The 22,526-nt window shown below is 42.8% G+C and overlaps 1 protein-coding gene across 1 annotated transcript in view; it reads left to right on the top strand.

The window, feature by feature from the left end:
- LOC308285211 (receptor-type tyrosine-protein phosphatase N2-like) overlaps positions 1-20,962 on the top strand; it is a gene marked incomplete at both ends in the record, with an annotated part of 322,852 nt that extends 301,890 nt beyond the window's left edge. The window contains 5 exons of the mRNA XM_080725929.1: positions 1,360-1,526; positions 14,145-14,198; positions 16,517-16,581; positions 16,720-16,793; positions 20,891-20,962. Coding sequence (XP_080582055.1) covers positions 1,360-1,526; positions 14,145-14,198; positions 16,517-16,581; positions 16,720-16,793; positions 20,891-20,962 — 432 coding nt within the window. The remainder of the gene's footprint in view (positions 1-1,359; positions 1,527-14,144; positions 14,199-16,516; positions 16,582-16,719; positions 16,794-20,890) is intronic.
- Between the last annotated feature and the right edge of the window lie 1,564 nt (positions 20,963-22,526).

Below are 22,526 nucleotides of genomic sequence, written 5' to 3'. Positions count from 1 at the left end.
CTACAAGGTAAGGAACACTACCACCACTGGCCTGTAGAGGGCTCCAACCTCTACCACATCTACGAGGTAAGGAACACTACCATCACTGGCCTGTAGAGGGCTCCAACCTCACATCTACGAGGTAAGGAACACTACCACCACTGGCCTGTAGAGGGCTCCAACCTCACATCTACGAGGTAAGGAATACCGCGTAGAGGTAATCTGGCCTGTTTCTGACAATGTGCCCCCCCTGAACAATTTAGTTTAATACCCCCTGCCCTATGGGGGTGTAGAGTCCCTCAGGGCTCTTTTCTAGTGACTGTTTTCTGTTATTGTGGGGGAAAGCTTTTGCTGAAAACAGCAGATCTGCTATCTTCAGCAATAAGCTTTCCTCTACAATAGCGATTTGTCAACATTTGCTGTCAAAACAAAGCGGTGCCTCCTCTTGCCTTCAGCCTCGAAGTGCCTTCAGTGCCTTCAGGCACTTCAAGGCTGCTCAACAGCGCCACTTGAAGGTTGGTCACCCAGCGGTATTGCAGCTGTTGAGGCCGTACTGATACGGACTGACTGACAGACTGACGGACATACCGTATGCTGCCCTACAAAGGCAGAGTGCAGTAACTGCGAACACAAATTTGTCTGAAGAATTTCTGACAAATTGACTGACAAATAAGTCGGTGTGTCCAAAAACGTATATACTGCACTTTGGCTTTGTAGGACAGTATGGACAGATAGACATACACAGACTGTCAAGTGTTGGAGCGGCTGGTAGGTTTTCAGTGGATGCGTACGGTCCCTAAATAAAGAGATAACTGTACTTTCTAAACTGACTCCGCCAGATGGTGGCAGTAGTGCGTATGCATATACCGCCTTACTTTTACCATCTGGAATTGCTCGGGCAGACCCGATGTAAGGGGCGGGCCATTGTTTCAAATTCTTTAGCAGGTGATTGGATGGGGCCGTCTGTCTATCACAGTCTGGGAGTGCCAGCTCCAACCACTCATATTGGCCTGTCTGACGTTACACCCAGAATCCGCCTCCTGGGTTTCCACGTGGTCTGCAATCAGACTCTATTGGCTCAGAGCCGCTCAGAGCCTGCCCATAGCTGCCGCTGATTCGTCCGGTATGGGACTTTACGAGTAATATCAACTCTCCCCGAGAAGCCTCAGATGGTAAAGTAGGGCGGTACGTACTGCTGCCACCATCTGGCGAAGTCAGGTTATGTACTTTCAGGAGCTGCTCTGACTTATACTCACGTGTGTGTGTGTGTGTGTGTGTGTGTGTGTGTGTGTGTGTGTGTGTGTGTGTGTGTGTGTGTGTGTGTGTGTGTGTGTGTGTGTGTGCGCGCACGCGCGCGCGTGCGTGCGTGTGTTCCTGCAGGTAAACCTGGTATCGGAACACGTGTGGTGCGAGGACTTCCTGGTTCGCAGCTTCTACCTGAAGAACATGCAGACCAACGAGACTCGGACCGTCACCCAGTTCCACTTCCACACCTGGCTCAACAGCACCGTGCCCGAGCAGAGCCGCGCCCTGCTGGACTTCCGCAGGTACTGCAGGAGAGGACCGCTGTTGAGTTGGACAGCAACTCTTGATTTTTCTTTTAGTCGTAGTCTATTGAATAACAAATAATTTAGTTTAAGTCATATTTTAGTCATCTAAAATAGTTTTAGCCTATACTTTTAGTCGACCATATCATCATAATGTTTTAGTCGACTGAATCTACATTCAAAAAATATATATACAGGTATATATATATAATATATTTTGGCAGGCCTTGATTTATTGTATTGGCTTATTTTACACTTGGTTGCATGCTGAAAATAGCCGATCTGCGACGCGTTGTGAGCTTGTAGATCTGCTATTTTCAAAGTGCAACACCCGAGCGCAACCGACCGTAAAACTGCTTGTCTATTAGTTCTACTGGATCTCTTCTCCACCAGTCCCTCCCTGTCTACGTTTTATTTGTTGACGAAATTGTCAATATGTTTTTGTCTCATAGTTTTAGTCATCGTACCTTAGTTTCTATTTAGTTTTTATTTAGTTTTCGTCAGTGAAATAAAGGTAGTCGACAGAAATAAATGTCTCATAGTTTTAGTCTGACAAAATCAACACTAAAGAGGACCCCCTCTAAAACATGATTATCAGCTATAATGATTATACTAGGAGGAAGAGTGTACAGAAAGAGTTAAAATTAGGTTCTTATGTGGCCACACCCACCAGTTAATTAAGTATGCCTGGTTGTCATGGTGGGTGGTGACCCAGCTGAAGTTAGCCACACCCACAGTGTTGGGTGAATGGTAAAAGGGGAGGGGTTGATTCTATGATGTAATTTTATCTGTGTTTTTGGACCGGCACTTTCGACCCACAAGGTGGCAGCCTCCAGGAAGAAACCAAAATACAAAGGGAATACATAATTGCTCATAACAACAACACCAGGGGGTCTAATGAAGTACTGTCAACCTCCTAGACACATGAAAACCAGAAAAAGTACAAAACTATGGCACCACTTCTTTAAGCAACTTGTGGTGCAAGGGATATTTTCCTTGTTGAAATATGTGATAAATATCTCTATATTCTGATGGTCTTCATGGTAATAGAGAGTTTGTTCAGTAAACAGCCTCCCTGCTGTCTTCTCCAGCTCTTTAGTAACCAGAAAAGACATTTTCAGGTCAGGACACCAATTTCATCCAATCAAAGGGAGACGATAAACAAGTGGAATTAGGAGTGATGAAACCCACAAAATTGGACCTGCAACACCATCCGACAAATAATGGGCTTCTCTCCCCTGATTGGACGGAATTGGTGTCCCACCTGAAAATGTATTTGTTCTGTTTACCAACGAGCTGAACATTAACATTTTTATAACAAAAATTGTTCTTCTTACCACAAAATATCCCGTACAGCCTTGGTTCTCAACCTTTTCAGGCCGCGAGCCCCAAAATAATCATATTTTAACTGGGGACCCCCCACCCACCCTGACGAGCACTAAGAGTTGAGGAATTACATTTTGTATAACATGGTTCTATTGTGAAAATAGCAGATCTACATGCTCACAACGCCTCGCAACGCGAGGCGTTGTGAGCATGTAGATCGGCTATTTTCACAATTTCTGCCTCTAATATTTGACAAGTTTGGCCAATGTTTCATTTGTCATTTCAGAGGTATTAAAAAGTCCTTAAATTGTCACTTTAAAAATGTGCAGATACCCTCTATATACACACATAAACTTTGTGTTGGTTTGTTTACTTTTGAGAGAGAAAACAATGTTGCAAATTCAGTTAATCATCCGGGGACCCCCCAAAATAATTTGGGGGCCCCCCATGGGGGTCCCGACCCACAGGATGAGAACCACTGCCGTACAGCACCTTTAATGCACAATAGAATGACCTTGAAACAAATGGAAGACGTTTGAAGAAGGCAAGAGACGAAGACATTTTAAAACCCGGGCAATTATTTTTCCTTTTCAGTCGAAAGCCTTCAGAACAGTTATCAAATAACCATGATTAAATTCTACAGAGTTATGGCTTCTCTTTGCAGTGGCGTTTTTTTGTATTTTCTTATTTCATTCCCGTCGTATGTTTTGTCTATTTTGTTCCTTCCTCATCAGCTGTATTAGTGTTTATAGAGAGAGAAGAGAAAGAGACAGACAAAGAGATGTTCGTCAGACGGCGGTAGAGTACTCTCTGCCAATAAATGTCAGTCTTTGTTGCGGCAAAGGTTATTATAGCTTTGAATGTCTCGTTCATTTTTAGTTTCATTTTGTTAGGACTTCCTGTTTTCCATTTCAGTTTAGTTTTGATTAGTTTTGGAAGTTGGTTTGCTAGTTTAGTTTTTATTTTGTGAAAAGGCTTAGTTTTAGTTTTTTTATTGTAGTAATGGGGAATTTGTTTGGGGCGAGATTAAAAAAAAATAGTGAAAAGTGCAGATTAACTCACAGCGTGTTGCGATTTGACGCGTTGAGAAAACAGTAGTCGACTTTGCTTTTTAACAGCTTGTATCTTTTTAAGGTATCTAAAGCCTAGTTTAGACCAAAGTGTTGTGGTGAGACCATTTGTAATTCGCCTACAAGCTCAAAAATACAGTAGCTGACCTACAAGCTCCCAACCTGTTGCATCCGCGACAGGTTGGGAGCTTGTACTGTAGGTCAGCTAGTTTTGCAGCGCGGACACCATCACACCACCACAACGGAGCATACGTTTAAGCATTAAAGAACGTATTGGTCTGAATTGGTAAGTGATTATGTGTTGATCTTGGGCTGTTCCTGAGCTACTAAAAAAAACATTTTTGTTTGTTAAAACAACAATGCCTCACTGTTCTGTGGTACAGAGGTTAGCAGTTGTTAGTCGGTAATACGGTGTGAATGTCATCGATGATAGGTCTTGTTTTGCTTATACAAAGTTATGAGGCAGGTGTCAACAACATGACATCCTAGTTGCCTTGATGGTCTACATACGGTCATCATTAGACTCTCTTTATACTGTACCACAAAAACGATGAGACCTAAAATCACAGTAACCGCTCATCGGTTAGTAGGCTATTTGGGGCCTCGCCGATGGCTGCGCGCAATGAGGGCCTCTAACTCCTTTTCCCGGGCTGAATCAGGAGCCCAGCATGTCCCTGCCCGCCGGGCAAGATGAAGATGTCTTTCTCAAATGAAGTGGATGGAGGTGTCCACACTGGATGCTACCTTCCACTTCAATTGAGAAAGATATTTTTGAGCGGTGGTAAACCGCTCCATAGAGTGGCTGTGCGTGTGTCTGTAGCCTTTTTCCTCAGCGTTTTGCCATTGTAAAATGTGTGTACGTCGCATCATGATTGTCTATAGTGATGTCATATGTCGTATGTCTGTAGCCTTTCTCCTCAGCGTTTTGCCATAGCAAAACGTGTGTGTGTAGCATAGCACATCCTAGACTCAAATCCTAGTCTGAAGACGTTATGCAAGCACGACCACCGCTCACTTCACATTGGGTGTGATTTTTTATCTTTATCTTGCCCGAGAGGAATGACCCTTTATAGGGGGAAAATTTACATAATACAGTAATATGACATAAATGTAAGGTTCTATAAAGTCACAATGTAGTTCAGGGGTGCCGTGTGTGAAAAAAAGTTATTTACAAAGTGACCTGAGACGAGAAAGTTTGAGAGCCACTGGTCTATAGACGTGTGACGGCTTCTCAAAATGTGAATAAGACTGTCTAAAAAGACACCAGACTAGATTTTCTTTATGTACTGTTCAGTTTAGACGGAGAGACTTTTCCCCCTGGTTGCCCCCAGGCAGGCTTATCTCTGTCCACTGAGGCGTATGGCATCTTAAGAGCTGAGTGTGTGTGTGTGTGTGTGTGTGTGTGTGTGTGTGTGTGTGTGTGTGTGTGTGTGTGTGTGTGTGTGTGTGTGTGTGTGTGTGTGTGTGTGTGTGTGTGTGTGTGTGTGTGTGTGTGTGTGTGTGTGTGTGTGTGTGTGCGGATATAGACCAGTGGCCTCAAGAATCCTCTCTCCATTCCCCTCTTAAAGATCCATATCGTCGTTGTCGGGGTAGAAACCTTGTATGTCCAAAACCTTCTTTTTTTGGTATCATTATAAAAACGATTTAAAATAGTGAAAATAGACGATCTACAACAGGGGTCTTCAACAGGGGGTCCGGGACCCCTCGGGGATCCTCAGAGTTACTACAGGGGGTCCTTCAAATCTTCGTGTGATAGAAACCTTTTTTCTCCTTTTTTATGTTAACCACTTGAACCCTAATGTCCATATTCGGAGAACTTTAGCCAAAAATAGCAGATCTACAAGCTGATAACACAAATTGACATGAATCCCAAATACACTGATGATTGTGTTGTCAAACGATGAAACTATATGGAATCTGGGGGTCCCTATTTCATCTCTCTCTCAGCTAAGGGGTCCTTGGCCTGAAAACGTTGAAGACCCCTGATCTACAACGCACGGCAGATCGGCTGTTTTCACCACTTTTGTTCGACACTTCTGTACAACGAAGTAGGGCTTTCTTTCATTTACGTAGGAAAAAAAGAACATTCACATTTGAAACTCGGAGATATACGAGGTTTCCGCCCCGATAGTGAGGATATGTTTTGAAACTCCTGACCCGAATCGTCAGAAAAAACATCTCCTCAAGTAGCCGTCAAGCATCGTTCCGATCAATAACGCCCACGCCTTTCCTTATTTACTCAGTGTCTGACCTCAGCTCATCTATATACCGTATACCGTGTTGGCTGTTGAGTCCAAACTTTCTGAAGTTTGCTGTGGATAATGAAATGACATACAGTGCACTTTACCTCTGTGTAGACAGACAGACAGACACACAGAGGCAGGTATTAAAAACTATTTTTGAGTTTGTAGATCAGCCCTTTTGTTGCTATTTGTCATACAATGTAATATGCCTTATGCAAGTGGATAAATATACAATGTGAGGCCATTTTCAACTTGGCATCCTATCATACATTGAAGCTATAGTGTGTGTTTGATTGCTTTTGTTTTTGTTGATTTTATCAAATAGTTTCTTGGTCTACCTGCTGTACATTTTTCGGATTACTATTTTGACAGACTGACTGATAGGGCATTCACCAACTATTCGAATATTTGAATATTAAAGTCGAATATTCGCTTATTTTAATTTGTTTTAATTATTTTCTCTTTAAAAATATATATTTTATAAAGCTTGGCTAGATAGGAAGTCATAAGAATGAGTTGTCAAAGTGACTGACAAAGACAAAGAAAAAGACAGACAGACAGACAGAACTATTATTACAAAGATGTCATCTCAAGCCACCATCATTCAGGAAAGATGGCTTTTATTTTTTATTTTTTCAGCTGACGGAGCAGGAGAGGTCAGAGCAGAACGCCAGAACCGACCGACGCTTTTCAACATGTCTTTTATTTCTGATTGCTGTCTGGCTAGAAACCTCGCATCGCCATAGTTAAACCTTTTTTTATGTTTTATTTTTATTTGTATTTTTTATTTTTTTTTGTTAAATGAATACCCTATACTCACCATACAAGATTGCCACACAAGTGCAGTGGAAATAGACTTACACAAAATGATTTGTAAAATAGAAATAAAAAGGAGTGTTTTTACGAGGTTTCCGTATCCGACAGCGGTCTTTGATTGCCTTTCAGCAGAACCGCTGCACAGCTCACACCCGTTATTCTCTCTTCAATCTCAGTCCCGCCGGGGCGCCGGAATGACTGTGTTTTGTCCCGCTGCTGATGGCCTGTTTATTTTTAACCCGCCACGGCCGGGAGCTCGCCTTTGTCGCTTTAAGATTTGAACCACTTTAACCGTTATTTTATGCTCTAACTGTTGAAAAATAGCAGATATGCAAGCTCACAGCGCGGCACCGAGTGCCGCGCTGCGAGCTTGTAGATCTGCTATTTTTGAAAAATCTTGAAAAGTCTTTCGAATATCTTCTAAATCCTTCTTCTAAATCAGTGGTTCTCAAACCTTTTCATGTCAAGGACCCCCAAAGTTACATCATGTATTTGGCTGAGGACCCCCATCTCAAGAATATGTTGTTCCAGGGACCCCCCGAAGCAGAGATTTGAGTCACGGAAGTTTGCTTTGAAAAATATATATTCAAAGATTTGCTTTTATTTGTATGATTTTTTTCAAAAATTGCAGATCTACAAGCTTCCAGCGCAGACTCAGTGCCGCACTGTGAGCTTGTATATCGGCTATTTTTCAATAGCTTAAGTATAAAATAATTCCAAGTATTAATGGGTTAACATCACTCACTGCTGACTGACTGAGACGCACCACTTTTGAAAGTAGACTAGTTATTACATATAAAGCTACCTGCGCTTATATAAGCTCAGCCGTTCCCGGCGGTAAGCGCAATGCTCCACTCCAACACACACTACTTCTACTCCATTACAGATCCAAATATTGTACTTTTACTCCACTACAATTATTTGAAAACTTTAGTTACTAGTTACTTTGCAGCTATAAATTATAAGATTATAAACCACTTTTATGTATGTTTTATACCGTGGCTATTTGAAAATCTACAAGCTCACGCCGATATACAAGCTCACAACGTTGTGAGCTTGTAGATCTGCTATTTTCAAACATTTTGTACTTTTACTTTTGGTACTTTAAGCACTTATTGATGCCAATACTTCTCTACTTTCACTCAAGTAAATTTTGAATGCCGTATACTTCTGCTTTTAACAGAGTATTTCTATATTGCAGTATTGACACTATACTGTCACCTACAGTAAAGGGGTACTGTCACTTTAAAAAATCATCTTAAAATATGACGAGTTAATATTTTTATGATGTCATTGTGGGAATGCGCAATTATAAGCCAATCAATGAATTGACTGTACTTAGACTACTTAGTGTGCCGCTCAGCTGTTGTTGGGTGGGCGAGGGGCAGATTGCACTGTGACATGAGTTTCAGACTATTTCAGACCGTTTAGGTCACAAGACCAGTAGGTCACGAGAGACCACGTGACATACTGTATCATACATATATAATTTCGGGGCGTGTCAGCGGGCCTTTAAAGTTATACCATGTAACTTTTTTTATAAAACAAATCTTAAAATTGTCCTAACTGTTAAATCGCTAAAGTTTTAGAACACCCACTCCGTTATTTTCAGCTTCTGAAGCCTTCTCTTTATATGTTTTCTTCTTAGCAGTGACAGGGGCGGGATTTCCCGGCAAAATGACGTAATCTGCATCATCTGTATACGTTGTGTATACGTTGGCCAATCACATCGCAGATCATACACACATGATACACTACCGGCCAATAACCGACTCTTCAGGTAGCTTCCCTCAGCAACCAGTGTTTACGATGGTGAAGGATTCTTAAACTCTTATTCCCCAAATCCTGCTCAGAAAATTACGTTCTACCACTCCATGGATTCGTATCGGTTGCGGTGGTTTGCGGTGCCGCTCCGGTGGTCCGTGGCGGTGGTCCGCGGTGACTCCGGGCGAAAAACGGACGAAAAAAGCAATACCGCGACTGACCACTAGTTTAGCAACTTACATAGTATAGCTTTAAGTAAAGCATTTGAGTACTTTTTCCACCACTGCCGACCAGTACACACACGTTCTTGTTGTACTACTGGGGGAGAGAATTAAACTGGCAACCCTTCTCCCACTCACCAGCCTGCCTCTGCCTCCCCCCCCCCCCCCCCCTCTCTCTCTTCCTCTGTGGTGTTTCCAGCTAACTCGCGGTGGCCAGTGTCATTTTTGTGATGTTGCAGCTAGTAATATGAGTCCAGTTGCATAGTCACAAAAGTGATCATTGGAGACTGTCACTCTGCAACCAATAAGAGACCCCATGGTCCCCCCTCTCCTCTCCTCTCCTCTCCTCTCCTCTCTTTCTCTCCCTCCGTCTCTCCGTCTCTCCACGCTGTGATCGGCGAACCCTGATGACCTCTCTCTCCTTTTTTGCTTGCTCATGATTAGCTTGACTTATCCTCTAACCCTCCCTCCCCCCTCTCTCTCTCTCTCTCTCTCTCCCCCCTATTATACCCTTTCTCTCCCTGTCTTTAATTCTCCCCCTTTTTCTCGTCTCTCAAGCTTGAGTCTTTGGGAGTTCCTCCTTTGAACACACGCACGCACGCACGCACGCACGCACGCACGCACGCACGCACGCACGCACGCACGCACGCACGCACGCACACACACACACACACACACACACACACACACATCCCATGGGTGATCCTAGGCTGGCTGTTGCCATAGTAACATCACACCGGTTTATCTGCTCCAGGGATCTGACTTTTTCCTTTTCCTTCTTTTTTTTCTTTTTTTTTTTCAAACGGCGTCCGGGTTTTTATTTAATTTATTCCTTTTTTCCTTTTTTTCCTTTTCTCGGGTGCAGTTGAATGAGCAACGTTGGCGCCTCTGACGCATCATCTGTGTTTTAATTTCAAGGACTCCCAGTTTGACAGTGATGGGGAAAAAAGTATGTTTTACTTAAAGGAGAATTTCATGCTGAATGGCTTTCTTACCTTTTAACGATGTTATTTTATCTAAAAAAAACTCGTCCAGGTGTTATTTTATCTAAATAGGCAATATGGTCCATTTTGGACAACCCGACCACAGCCCACAACAGACTTATGCAAATACGCTTATTCCGTCCAAGATTTCGAAACACGAGTGAACCGTTTTACGGCAGAACCTCAACAATGACCCAACCCTGGAGTTGTTTATGCATTTTAGCTCATCGCTGTGTTTATAAACAGCAGAGAAGTACCAAAAAAGTAAATATTAAGTAAATAATGTTTAGGCGAGAGTGTTTGGCTATGCGGCCCGGTTGGAATCAGTGGCAGCTACGGGCGGGATCAGAACGAGACCGGGCGTTACGCGATCGAGAAGCGCCTGTTGCAGTTGCACTGCAGTTCTTTCACTATTCATCTCTGCCATCTTTGAGTCAGGTTAAGCAGCACCGAAATGAAATTAAGTTTTGTTCGAAAGTCCTATGAAATCAAGAATAAATCAAGAATTCCTGTCGGAATCAATACTATGGGACTCCACTTTTTTGAACCAATGCATCAAATGGCTTTTCAAATGTATTCCATATGTGTGTGTTTTTGTGCGGTGCAGTTGAAGGAATAGCGTTAGCGTACTGTACTGTCTATCACGTCACCCCTGCTCCATGTGGACAGGGTGAATGTGTTGCATTAATAATTCCACTTGATGAATCACGACAGTAGGCCCAGTACAGTAACTGAAAACACTACACCAGTTCCAACACAGTAAAAAAAATTAACCGCTCAGTATAAGCCTATGCAAACTCGTCTAGTGCCGATCCCGAACAAGTTCGGCTTTTTTTTTCGGCAAGGGACATTTTTTTTGCTATTTTACTTACCCTGAGCTGCTTGTAGATACGTTGGTGGTCCTGGGTCGTCCTACGCTTTCCAAGGAGCCGAGCTATGTGCTCCGACGATTTATTCCATTGAAAATGGCCTGATGCCAAATTTACTGCCCCACAATGTTCACCGAATCTATGCTGTCGGCGGCGCGACGTATCCCGGGGTGCCGATCCCGAACAAGTTCGGCTTTTTATATAAAATTAATGAAACACTCGGAGGCCTTACTGAAGCCTGAGGCAAAATTTTCATCCAGGCCGCCGGCCGCGATCTGTTTACATCGGCCCGCGAGAGCGTCGCGCCGCCTAATCGCGCCGCCGAATCCAATGCATTCTCACATCTTTGAAGCTCATTTTCTCTGAACTGTGCTCTTATGGAAGCGCACAAGGTTTATTTACGGCTAAATCGCCAAAAATCGGGCTTCTAACATGAGTGATAGCCTATGGCTATCTTCAAGCTAACTTCATCCGGGTCATTTTCATGACACGCACGAACGTGAACACGCACGTCACTGCTACGTGAGTCCCCGTATGTTACAGCGCTGGTCTATAGGAGTGACTCTGGCAAGGCTTACAGACTTTGGCGCCCTCAAGTGGCCGTGGCACGCAAAAGGTTAATATTGTGGGTGTGCGTTCGTGCGTGTGTGTGTGTGTGTGTGTGTGTGTGTGTGTGTGTGTGTGTGTGTGTGTGTGTGTGTGTGTGTGTGTGTGTGTGCGTGTGCGTGTTTGACATGCCTAAAATATGAACTCCATGGTTAATGCACTTGGTTATAATATTTGCCCAAGCTGAGAGGTATGAATAGATAAATGAACCCTGGTGATTTTACTGTGTAAGGAAACATAAACCGTTAAATACATCCACTATGCAATGTAAAATTATGTAAAAAATAATGTTTTAAAAAAAATAAAGCTTCATATGTGTTTCTTTTTGAAAATGACCACAACAAAGTAAAATAATGATAAAATAATCATTTTGGCTGTTGTCAGGCTGACTTTGTTTACATCCCTCTTCTATTCTTTTATATGGAATTCATATAAAAGAATAGAAGAGGGATGTAAACAAAGTCAGCCTGACAACGGCCAAAATGAAAAAGTTGACTAATAGCTCCTTTAACAAGGTACATAATCACTATTACCTAAAATGCAGAGAGAACAGTGTAGTGCCTCCAGAAACTGGAATGCCACATTAAACATGCAACTAGCATCAGTCTAATTACAGTACCATGGTATCTAAATGATATTCAGTTGCTAACTTACATTTGTGGTTGAGGAAAAAGAAGCCTAAAGCAAAAAACAATCGCTATAGCATCTGTCCAGTTAGCCTGGGATCACTTCCAATTTCGGGTTTCTGATCCGGTTGGGAGCGGAAACAGCCTACGTCATTTTGCAGTCATCAGACGGACTACACTTTGCCCGGAACTACAAAACTGGAAGTTTGTTTGGTATATCCATCTTTTAGTTCAACTCGCAGCGACTGGCAAGACTACACTTCTCAAGCATTTAACTCATTCCATGCCAGGCCCGATAGTCCTGAGAATATTTCAATGTCTCTACCTGCCAGGCCCGATAGTCCAGAGAATTTCCAGTTTTTGAAAAAAATAAAAATAAATTGACCGAAAAAAATGTAGTAGGCATGATAGCAATCGCGAAATTGCATGTTTAACCCCCATAGCAACCCTATTGTTCAAACATGGCAGCCATCTTTGTTTACATTTTAGGAAAACATAATGGCTGCTATCTCATGAATGCCTGAACGGATTTCCATTCAGATTTCTTTGTTTGAAAGCTGTGAGCAATGTGGACACACGTGGTGCATTATCTAGGCATGGGTGTGCATGATCCATGCACTATGAATTACATGGAAGTCTATGGAGACGAATGGCAAATGGGAGTACGAAGGTATTCTTAAAAGACGGTGAATGTGTTAAACAGGGAAACAAACAGGGGTGGACCGAAACAAAGCGACGCCTAGCTTCTTCTGCCTAGTTGCCGGTTTAGGCCACGCCTAGAATGGATCACACAGCTCCTTTAAAACTAATACTAGGCTTTCTTCCGATGTGGAAAGACTGGTGACGCGAGGTTATCAGTCCAGAGAAGAAGATGGCCAGAAAGCTGTTCGGGGAGAGTGAAGTGACCGTAGCACTTACCAGAGCAAGCTTACTGTATGCAAAGGCTGAAATGTAATTTAGATAGCATTTGTATACTGTACACTAGACTGACTCACTGCCAGGTCATTGTTGACCTGGCATCCTAAAGCATGTTTAGCTTTAGCGATGTACAGCTACTGTAGCTTGTAGAAATTGTAGATTGGCTATTTTCACTACTATATGGTATATCATTTGTGCCCAGAAGCAATGATATACCACATACCACCACTTCAACTTAACCAATAAACGTACAAACTGTCAACCAAGATACAGCATTACACGTCAAGATGTGTAATACATAATATTATCAAGATGTTATCAAGATGTTTACATACTAGATTATTGGCAGATAGAGTTGTTATTTAGTTTATTATTTAGAGGTGTGGTCATGAAAAGGAATCAGAGATGGACTGCCTGCCAGGATTGAACTCTCACAGCCTTGATCACTGCTCGGCGGTGAAAGGCATTGTGGGTATAGGACTCTTTGATGTTAGGAATCTCTGGGGTTCAAACACGCCTGGCGTCAAAATGTATTGCAACACACGCACGTATGCACGCACGCACGCACGCATGCACGCACACGCACGCATGCATGCACACACACAGATGTCCTGACCATAGACTAAGAAATATGGACGAAAGGAGAAGCCAATTGGTTTCTACAGACCCATTTTGAAGCCACGTTTTCGGCGATAAATCTGCCAAATTTGAACTTCCAGACCCAAAAAGATATAGCTTGTAAATCTTCTATTTTTGAAAAATGTCTTTGGATATTTTTGACCCGATTCTATAAATGTCTTCTAAATCCTTCTTTTAAATCCGTGGTTCTCAAACCTTTTCATGTCAAGGACCCCCAAAATTACATGTATTTGGCCACGGACCCCCATCTCAGAATACGTTGTTCCAGGGACCCCCCAAGAAGCAAATATTTGAGTTACAAAAGTTTTAAAAAGATATATCCAAAGACTTGCAAAAAAAGAAAAACTATTTTTCAAAAATAGCAAATCTACAAGCTCGCAGCGCAGCACCCAGTGCCGCGCTGTGAGCTTGTATGTCTGCTATTTCAATAGTTAAAGCATTACATAATTCTAGGCCTAAATGGGAAACGTGCATGTATTACCACTGCAATTGTTAACCTAGAACCTCTGCCTCTGCTTTTTCTTCTTCTGTTTGCAGAAAAGTTAACAAGTGCTACAGGGGGCGCTCTTGTCCCATCATAGTCCACTGCAGGCAAGTATTCACCTGTAATCGCATTACTTTACATGTTCTAAACATTGTGATTTGATTTGAGGGCCTTCCAAAACCATTTGAAAATATATTCTTTAAAGAACAACTTTGAAAAAAAAAAAAAAACAAGGGTTCATATTTTAGATTGTAATTAGAGAAAAGAAACGATGAGTGTTAAAATGTTTTCATTTAGTGCTTTCTATCGTTTTAGCCATTTTAATGATTTAGATTTCAGTGGGTGGGGGCATGTGTACAATTGGCTAAATATGTATTTTTAAACACATTAAGCCCATTCCCAAGATGCACTGCAATCTTTCATGGGCATAATGTTACTGTAAATAGTAATAAAGAAATCGCCAGCTTATTGTGTTGTTTTGTTAGTCAATAGTTTGCTAACACGTATTTTAACACAAAAACATTGCTTAATTGCTTACACACCATGTAGATAACAGACGATCTGTGTGTATTTGACTTTTATACAACTAAAAAGTGTTTTATTATAAATGCATGATGTTATTATAGCCCTGAATACATGACGGTCATATACATGACCGTCCTGTTGCCACCTCAACCTCGCGTCCCGTGATAGACAAAGAGCAACAGTTTGAGCTACAAACATCAGATTTCAAAAATAAAGTGCTAACCCAGTTAACTTTTCGTGTCATCTCCGTTCACTGATGGAGATGACGCAAATCTCCACTAGAGGGGGGAAATACAATGGAAAACAGGATAAAAATGCTTTTTATGAATCAATCCGGGAGCGGCATGTAATTATCGTTGAACGGCGTCATTTCTGACAGAAATGAGACTTGGGTAAGCACTTTATTTCTTTGTCTACCTGACGGACGCGAGGTTGAGGTGGCAACATGACGGTCATGTATATGACTGTCATGTATTCAGGGCTAGATGTTATTATATATACAACAAACATTGAAATTCCCTCTAAAATGGGACAAAAAAAATCTATGTATTTAATTTCACTTAAGACAGAAATGACAAATATAGCAGCATAGAGGCATAAACATGATCACAAACACATCAGAAATGCAAACAACCGCGGCCAGGTTCATTTGACGACTTTTACTCTCTTATTAGCAATCTGTCACTGGTGAAGGGTTCAGAGCAACAATTAATTAACTGGAGGAGAACAATCAGATGAAACGTCTAATTTCAACTTGACTAACTGTCCAACAGAGAGAGAGAGACTTTTAATTGGAGACCAGGAGTCTGTCAACAAGAATGTTAGATGGAGAGAGAGAGAGACACACACACACACGCACGCACGCACGCACGCACGCACGCACGCACGCACGCGCGCGCGCGCACGCACGCACGCACGCACACACACACACACACACACACACACACACACACACACACACACACACACACACACACACACACATTCCAAATGTTTTACATTATCTCAAGATGTTTGGAAAATAGCAGATCTACAAGATCACATTGAGTCGTGGCCACGAGATACTATGTCGTGGCCACAAGTTAATTCTCAATAATGTTTCTCTCTCTCTCAATGGCCACTCCAGGGCTCCGTACATAACCACGTTAGTCAGGAACACTCACCTCAAAGTAGATTAAGCCATTTCTTACAACAAATGTATACACGTATTGGCTTGAATCAGCAGACATAAAATCACATGTACCGTATTTTCCGGACTATAAGGCGCACTTAAAAGCCTTCAATTTTCTCAAAAAACTACAGTGCGCCTTATAGTCCAGTGCGCCTTATATATGGATCATTCATTGACATTGAAATTCCCTTTAGCACAGCTCCATCTGTTGGATGCATAACGCAACGGTAGCGTCTATTATGTGCGCCTTATAGTCAGGTGCGCCTTATATATGAAAACAGTTTGAAAATAGACCATTCATTGACAGTGCGCCTTATAGTCAGGTGCGCCTTATAGTCCAGAAAATATTGTATTTGAGCCCATGCCAGACTCTGATCAAAAGGTGGAGGCTGGGGTGGAGGAGGCAGCTAAGCAGCAGTGGATCCGAAGCTTCAGATCCAAGACAAGCAGGGCTGCTGTATAGTGAATGCAAGCCTCATTTATAGGAGCCTCCCTTACTGGGCATGAGCTCTGATTGGATAATGGCAGTGTGATGTAATCAGCACGTCTGTGAATGAGGAAAAGGATCTGACTGACAGCTGATGTCCTGCATGAACTAACGCTATGCTTCATTTAGTGAGTGTGTGTTTTAATGTATTGTGTGTGTGTGTGTGTGTGTGTGTGTGTGTGTGTGTGTGTGTGTGTGTGTGTGTGTGTGTGTGTGTGTGTGTGTGTGTGTGTGTGTTTCAGTGACGGGGCGGGTCGCAGTGGAACCTACATCCTGATTGACATGGTCCTCAACAAGATGGCAAAAGGTCAGTGTTTTTGTTTACCACCAGGTGTCAGCAAAGTGTCATACGGACAAAATGTGTCTGCTGCAAATGTTGGATTCTGATTTACGCAAAAAAAACAGGTTTTCAGGTTTTAGTGGTTTAAAATTTTGAGTTTTTCAGGTGCCAAGGAGATCGACATCGCTGCAACCCTGGAGCACCTGAGAGACCAGAGGCCAGCCATGGTGCAAACCAAGGTAGCTTTCACCCTGTTATGGCTAGATACATTTTACCAGCACAGACACACTTGACCACTTTGCCTTTAAAAATCTTTCGGAAGTAGCGCAAACAGCATGATCCACAAGCTCAAAACTCTTGAACAAAACACTCTAAAGGGGAACACACACTGGACGCGGAGGCGGCACGTAAAAAAATACGGCCCCATTATTTTCAATGAACAAACCCACACTGGCGGTGTCAGACGTGCGCAGCCGCGGGTCTGCCGCCTCGCCTGCCGCGCCGATACGCCGCTGTTCTATTTTTCCAGCGGTGCCGCGCGGTGAACATGTTCTCCCCTGAGGGAAATGGATGTGCTGTGTGGCAGCGCGCCGCATCCAGTTGGGGTTACCACGCGGCACTTCACGTGCGTCGATACCGCAACGCAACGCTGCGCAGCCGTCCGTGTTCAGTGTGTGCTCCCCTTTAGACGACGTTTACTCTGCGACGTTGCAACGAGAATTCCACAAAATGAAAAGTCAGATATGACTTCCGTTCAGACGACAACAGCATTTTCGGGAGTTGAAAACGGAACAAAGTGAGACTGGAATTTTGGGTGGTCTCCCCTCGCGTCACCGTGTGAACAACAGAACCGCCACCTAGCGAAATGGACACTAGATGAACACTGGATAAAAAGCAAAACGCAACAGCGATGTCCCGGCACATCACCGTTTTCTCTACAGAGCGTTGTCGTCTGAACATGGCCTATGCTCTTGTTCAATCACGTATGACAAAGTAACGCAAATATTCACGTATACGAAAACAAACCTGAAATTGGACATACATGGTTTCCGCAGGACAGCGACGGCATACATTAACCCATTAAGACCTGGAATTCTTTTATACTTTAGCTATTAAAGTATCCTTTTAGGATTTTGAACAAGGGGCACCCTGGAGTGCCGCGACGGCAGTCCAGGGGTGCCGCGAGATCATTTGATAATATTTGGAATTTATTTGGACACTTGAAAAAATATTTAGTATCATTTTAAACTTGAAGTACTGTACAAAGTTATTTTCAGTCAGTTCTAAACAAAATGGCTGTTATCTCAACGTTTTCCTCGCAACATAATCACCAAAATATCGTCCCTGTCGGGCAGAAACCTTGTATATCCAAGTTTCAAATGTGTATGTCTTTTGGTAAAGCAAAGTCCTGCTTCATCATACAAGACTGTCGCACAAAACTAGTGAAAACAGCCGATCTACAAGCACATTGTGTGCTTGTAGATCTGCTGTTTTCACAAGTTTAGTACATTTTATAGATGATAAATACAAAACGAACGGTTTTGGACATTTCCCCCCGACAACGACGATATGTTATAAATATAAGGTGCTGGGAGTGAAAATTATAATGTAGGGGTGCCTCGGATTAAAAAGATATTCATGGGATGCCCTGAGACAAAAAAGTTTGGGAACCCCTGATTTAGAAGACACTTATATAGAATCATGTCAAAATATTCAAAGACTTGCTCAAACTTTGACGAAAAAAAAAATGCAGATATACAAGCTCGCTGCATGCGCGGCACTTTGTATGCCTGCTATTTTTTTTTTATAGTTGGTTAAAGCTCTTGTTCAATCATGCATGACAAAGTATAGCGCAGTTATTCATGTACGAAAACACAACTGAAACGGGGGATACGAGGATTAAAGGGGACGGCGACAACATGTATTAAACGCTGTTTATAGGACAAGCAAATCCCCGACCGCGGCGGCGGGGCAATAAATCGAGCGGTTTAAATGAACGTTCTTAAGTACAGGGTAAAGCATTTATTACGGCCATACATCAACGAGGAGATGTGAGATATTAAAACGTGTATGATTGAGAGCGGCGCTGCCGCGGCCGTAATAAAGTGGGAGCTGCTGTGTGCGCCGCGACGCAGCGCTCATAAAGACGCGGTGGAGTGATCTGTGAGGGTAATTAGAGAGACAACAGTCTCCGTATCGATCCAGCTGTGCCTTTATTATTAAAACCCACGGATCCTGAGCCCGGCGGTCACATTGATTCTGGGAACACTGAACAGAGCACAGTAACTATACCAACCAAAAGATTGACTGAAAGATGCGTTTAAAAGTGTTCCGACCGGTCAGCCAAATGAGATATTGGCATCTAGGCCAGGGCTGAGAGAGGGATGGAGCAGGGACCCCCACAACCTTTTCATAGATTCCATATAGTTTCATCTTTTCACAGCACAATCATCAGTGTATTTTGGATTCATGTCAGTTCGTGTTTTCAGATATTTAACCACTCAATACTTAATAAACTTGACTTTCCCTGTACTAAGTCTGCTCTTTTTCCCCTCTACACCAAACCTCTTTGCCGAAAACAGCTGATCTACAAGCTCACAACGCCTCGTGCTGTGAGGCGTTGTGAGCTTGTAGATCTGCATTTTTTTTCTCCGAAACTTTTTTCTCCTTTGTTATATTGAACCCTAGCATCCATATTCTATCTCATAAGGATTTGGTGGACCCCCTGTAGTAACTCTGAGGACCCCCTATGGGTCTCAGACCCCCTGTTGAAGACCCTTGATCTAAGTGATATTACACTGATTGTATATCTGTTCTTGAGGTAATTGTGTTAATTTGACATTTTGGATACACCAATAAGTTGGTGTGCCCAAAAACGTAGTTAGTGCACACTGGCTTGTAGGGCAGAGTAGTTCTTAACCTGTGGGCTGTGTAAGACCTTCCTAATACCTTAAAATCACACCTAGTGTGAAGTAAGCGGTGCTATTTATGAGTTAATTTCACTAAGTGTCCTGCGATTCTGCGAAGCTTGGCAAACGTGACCCTGGGTGTACAACAACCTTTGAGCGCTTTGTGCCTAGATGTAGACCAGATGTAGACCAGATGTAGGCCAGATGTAGACCAGATGTAGACCAGATGTAGGCCAGATGTAGACCAGATGTTGACCAGATGTAGGCCAGATGTAGGCCAGATGTAGACCAGATGTAGGCCAGATGAAGCCAGATGTAGACCAGATGTAGGCCAGATGTAGCCAGATGTAGCCAGATGTAGGCCAGATGTAGGCCAGATGTAGGCCAGATGTAGACCAGATGTAGGCCAGATGTAGACCAGATGTTGACCAGATGTAGGCCAGATGTAGACCAGATGTAGGCCAGATGTAGGCCAGATGTAGCCAGATGTAGGCCAGATGTAGGCCAGATGTTGACCAGATGTAGGCCAGATGTAGGCCAGATGTAGACCAGATGTAGGCCAGATGTAGACCAGATGTAGACCAGATGTAGACCAGATGTAGGCCAGATGTAGGCCACGCTTCAGAGCCCAGACAAAGCCAGATGTTGGAGCTTAACTCCTTCCAGGAGCACCGCTCAAACAAAGTGGAATAAAAAAGTAATCAACAAACTAAACTATAAACAACTGGTAAAATATTGGCCAATGTATACAAAGAGGCTCAAATTGTGAACGTGAGACACTGTGAGCTTGTAGATCTGCTATTGTCACAATATGTACTGTGTCTGCGGAGTCAAACCATATGTAATGCCTCAACTCCTACAAATGTTGTATTCATAGATGGACCACAGAAACAGTTTTAACCCAAAATAATTCCCTGCGCTCAACGGCATAATTTCAGGGCCTACCCAATAAAACCCTTTCATATTGCGTAACTTTTGCTTATTTTGGAATAGTTTTTTTGGTACCGTTGTTTCCTGTTGAGATTGGCACATTTCACCCAGGTTTTTTTTTCTTTTCATCTCACTCACGTCACTTTGTCTGCTGACCTCACTCAGCAACGAAACAAACAGAAAATAAACAAAAATAAAAAATTAAATCAATCACAGGAGGCAAGCAGTGATCACCCCACGATGTGCACTGCAATGTAGTTTCAGATGCACAACATTGCAGGGGCTTTTTGACAGTGAAAAAAATAAGAAGACACGTGAAATGTGCCAATCTCAACAGGAAACAATGGTATATCCATCCTTTAGTCCAACTCGCGGCGACTGGCAAGGCTACGCTATTCGATATACAGTATATTCTCTTTCTTATTTGTCTTGTCTGCCTGTCTGTTGGTGTCTCTCTCTCTCTCTCTCTCTCTCTCTCTCTCTCTCTTTCTCTCTAGGATCAGTTTGAGTTTGCGTTGACGGCGGTGGCGGAGGAGGTGAACGTCATCCTCAAAGCGCTTCCTCAGTGAGAAGCAAGACCCCTCTCCTCTCCTCTCCTCTCCTCTCCTCTCCTCTCCTCTCCTCTCCTCTCCTCCTCGTTGTGAACATGGTTCCATCCATACCTTTCTATCTGTACGTAGACTAGACGCCCCCTTAAAGTCATCTCCAAGCATTTAAAACGGATGGATTATATATATATTTTCTTGTTTTTTCTGGTTTCCGTTTTTATGCCGTGCGTGCGTGCGTGCGTGCGTGCGTGCGTGCACGAATTCAGTATCCGTGTCACATGAACATATTGATCAGTGGTGTGTGTTATATTTAATATATATTTATTTTTCATTATGACATGATCATGTTACAACGTTAACATCAGTCACCGATCCAACAGACCCCCCCCCCCCCCCCCCCTGCCTGTGGGTTATATTATGATTAGTGTTGTTGTCATTACAGGCAGTGAAGCATTGGGATTAACAGACGAATAGATAGAGTGCATGGTTGTTTCTTGGGGAGGGCCTGCCTTGATCAAACAGCACAATAAGAAGTGTCTGCGTGTCTAACGGGCAAGGCAGCATGTCCACAGAGAACGCCTTTCAGGCAGTACTCACGTTATTTAGCTACTTAAAGGGGCCCCACCATGGATTTCACATTTTTCATTTGTTTCAGTTTTTTGGTCTTCCCAGTGTCTCTTCCAGCCCAAAAAAACCCAATTCATTAACTCTAAGCCTTGCCTTTCATTTCAGTGATTTTCTGAATGGGCGTGTCTGAACGGTACTTTTTTGATATCGGCCCCATGCTATGTCACAGGGGACTCATTTCCTATTGGGCCCCCTCGAGAAGGGGGCGGTACTTTTTGGAAGGATTATATTCTATTGAGACAATATATATGAGGTGGAACCATGAGGTAAGTGGTACTAAAATTGGAACGATACAGAGAAGATTACGATTGACTCTACCTGGATCTCATCGTGCTTCTCTAATGTTCTCTGTATCGTTCCAATTTTAGCCCAAAGACAGTGCCCCGTTGCCAACAAAGGGCATTTCGGTATTGCATCTGAAACGGCTTGGAATTAGAGACAGACAGAACATGAAATTTCAATATCTGAGTGGTTGTTTAGGCTAAAACCTGTATAAAACGTATTATGGACCAATATTTATATAAAATATATACTTTGAAAAGCATGGTGTGGCCCCTTTAAGTAAAAGTATCAATGCTGCAATGTAGAAATGTTCTGTCAGGGCATATTCTACCTACTGTATGAGAGTGGATTCTGCCAAAGCATTTCAATGGGAAAGGCGTGGTTTGATGGCTCTGCACATCTTTCGGCACGCAGGCACGTACACACACACATTAAATAAAACTAATGTCATTACCTCTTCTATATGGCACCACATAAACACAGCATGGAATTGTGGACAAAACTTATCCAGCGACAACAAAATCTTCAAGGTTTTGGGTCTGAGAGGCTAAATCTCACCATGGTCTTCTAGTGCATGGCTACCGTATTTACAATGTTAATTCAGTGACATCAATGTCTTGCACAAAAATGCCTCTAAGGAGAGTTTTGGTGAAGGTTGTCACTATTGATTTCTCAA

This window comes from Nannobrachium achirus (genome assembly GCF_963921795.1).
Source record: "Nannobrachium achirus genome assembly, chromosome: 5".
Taxonomy (NCBI): domain Eukaryota; kingdom Metazoa; phylum Chordata; class Actinopteri; order Myctophiformes; family Myctophidae; genus Nannobrachium; species Nannobrachium achirus.
Note: the sequence above shows the minus strand (reverse complement) of the source record. Positions and strands in the feature narration are given on the sequence as shown.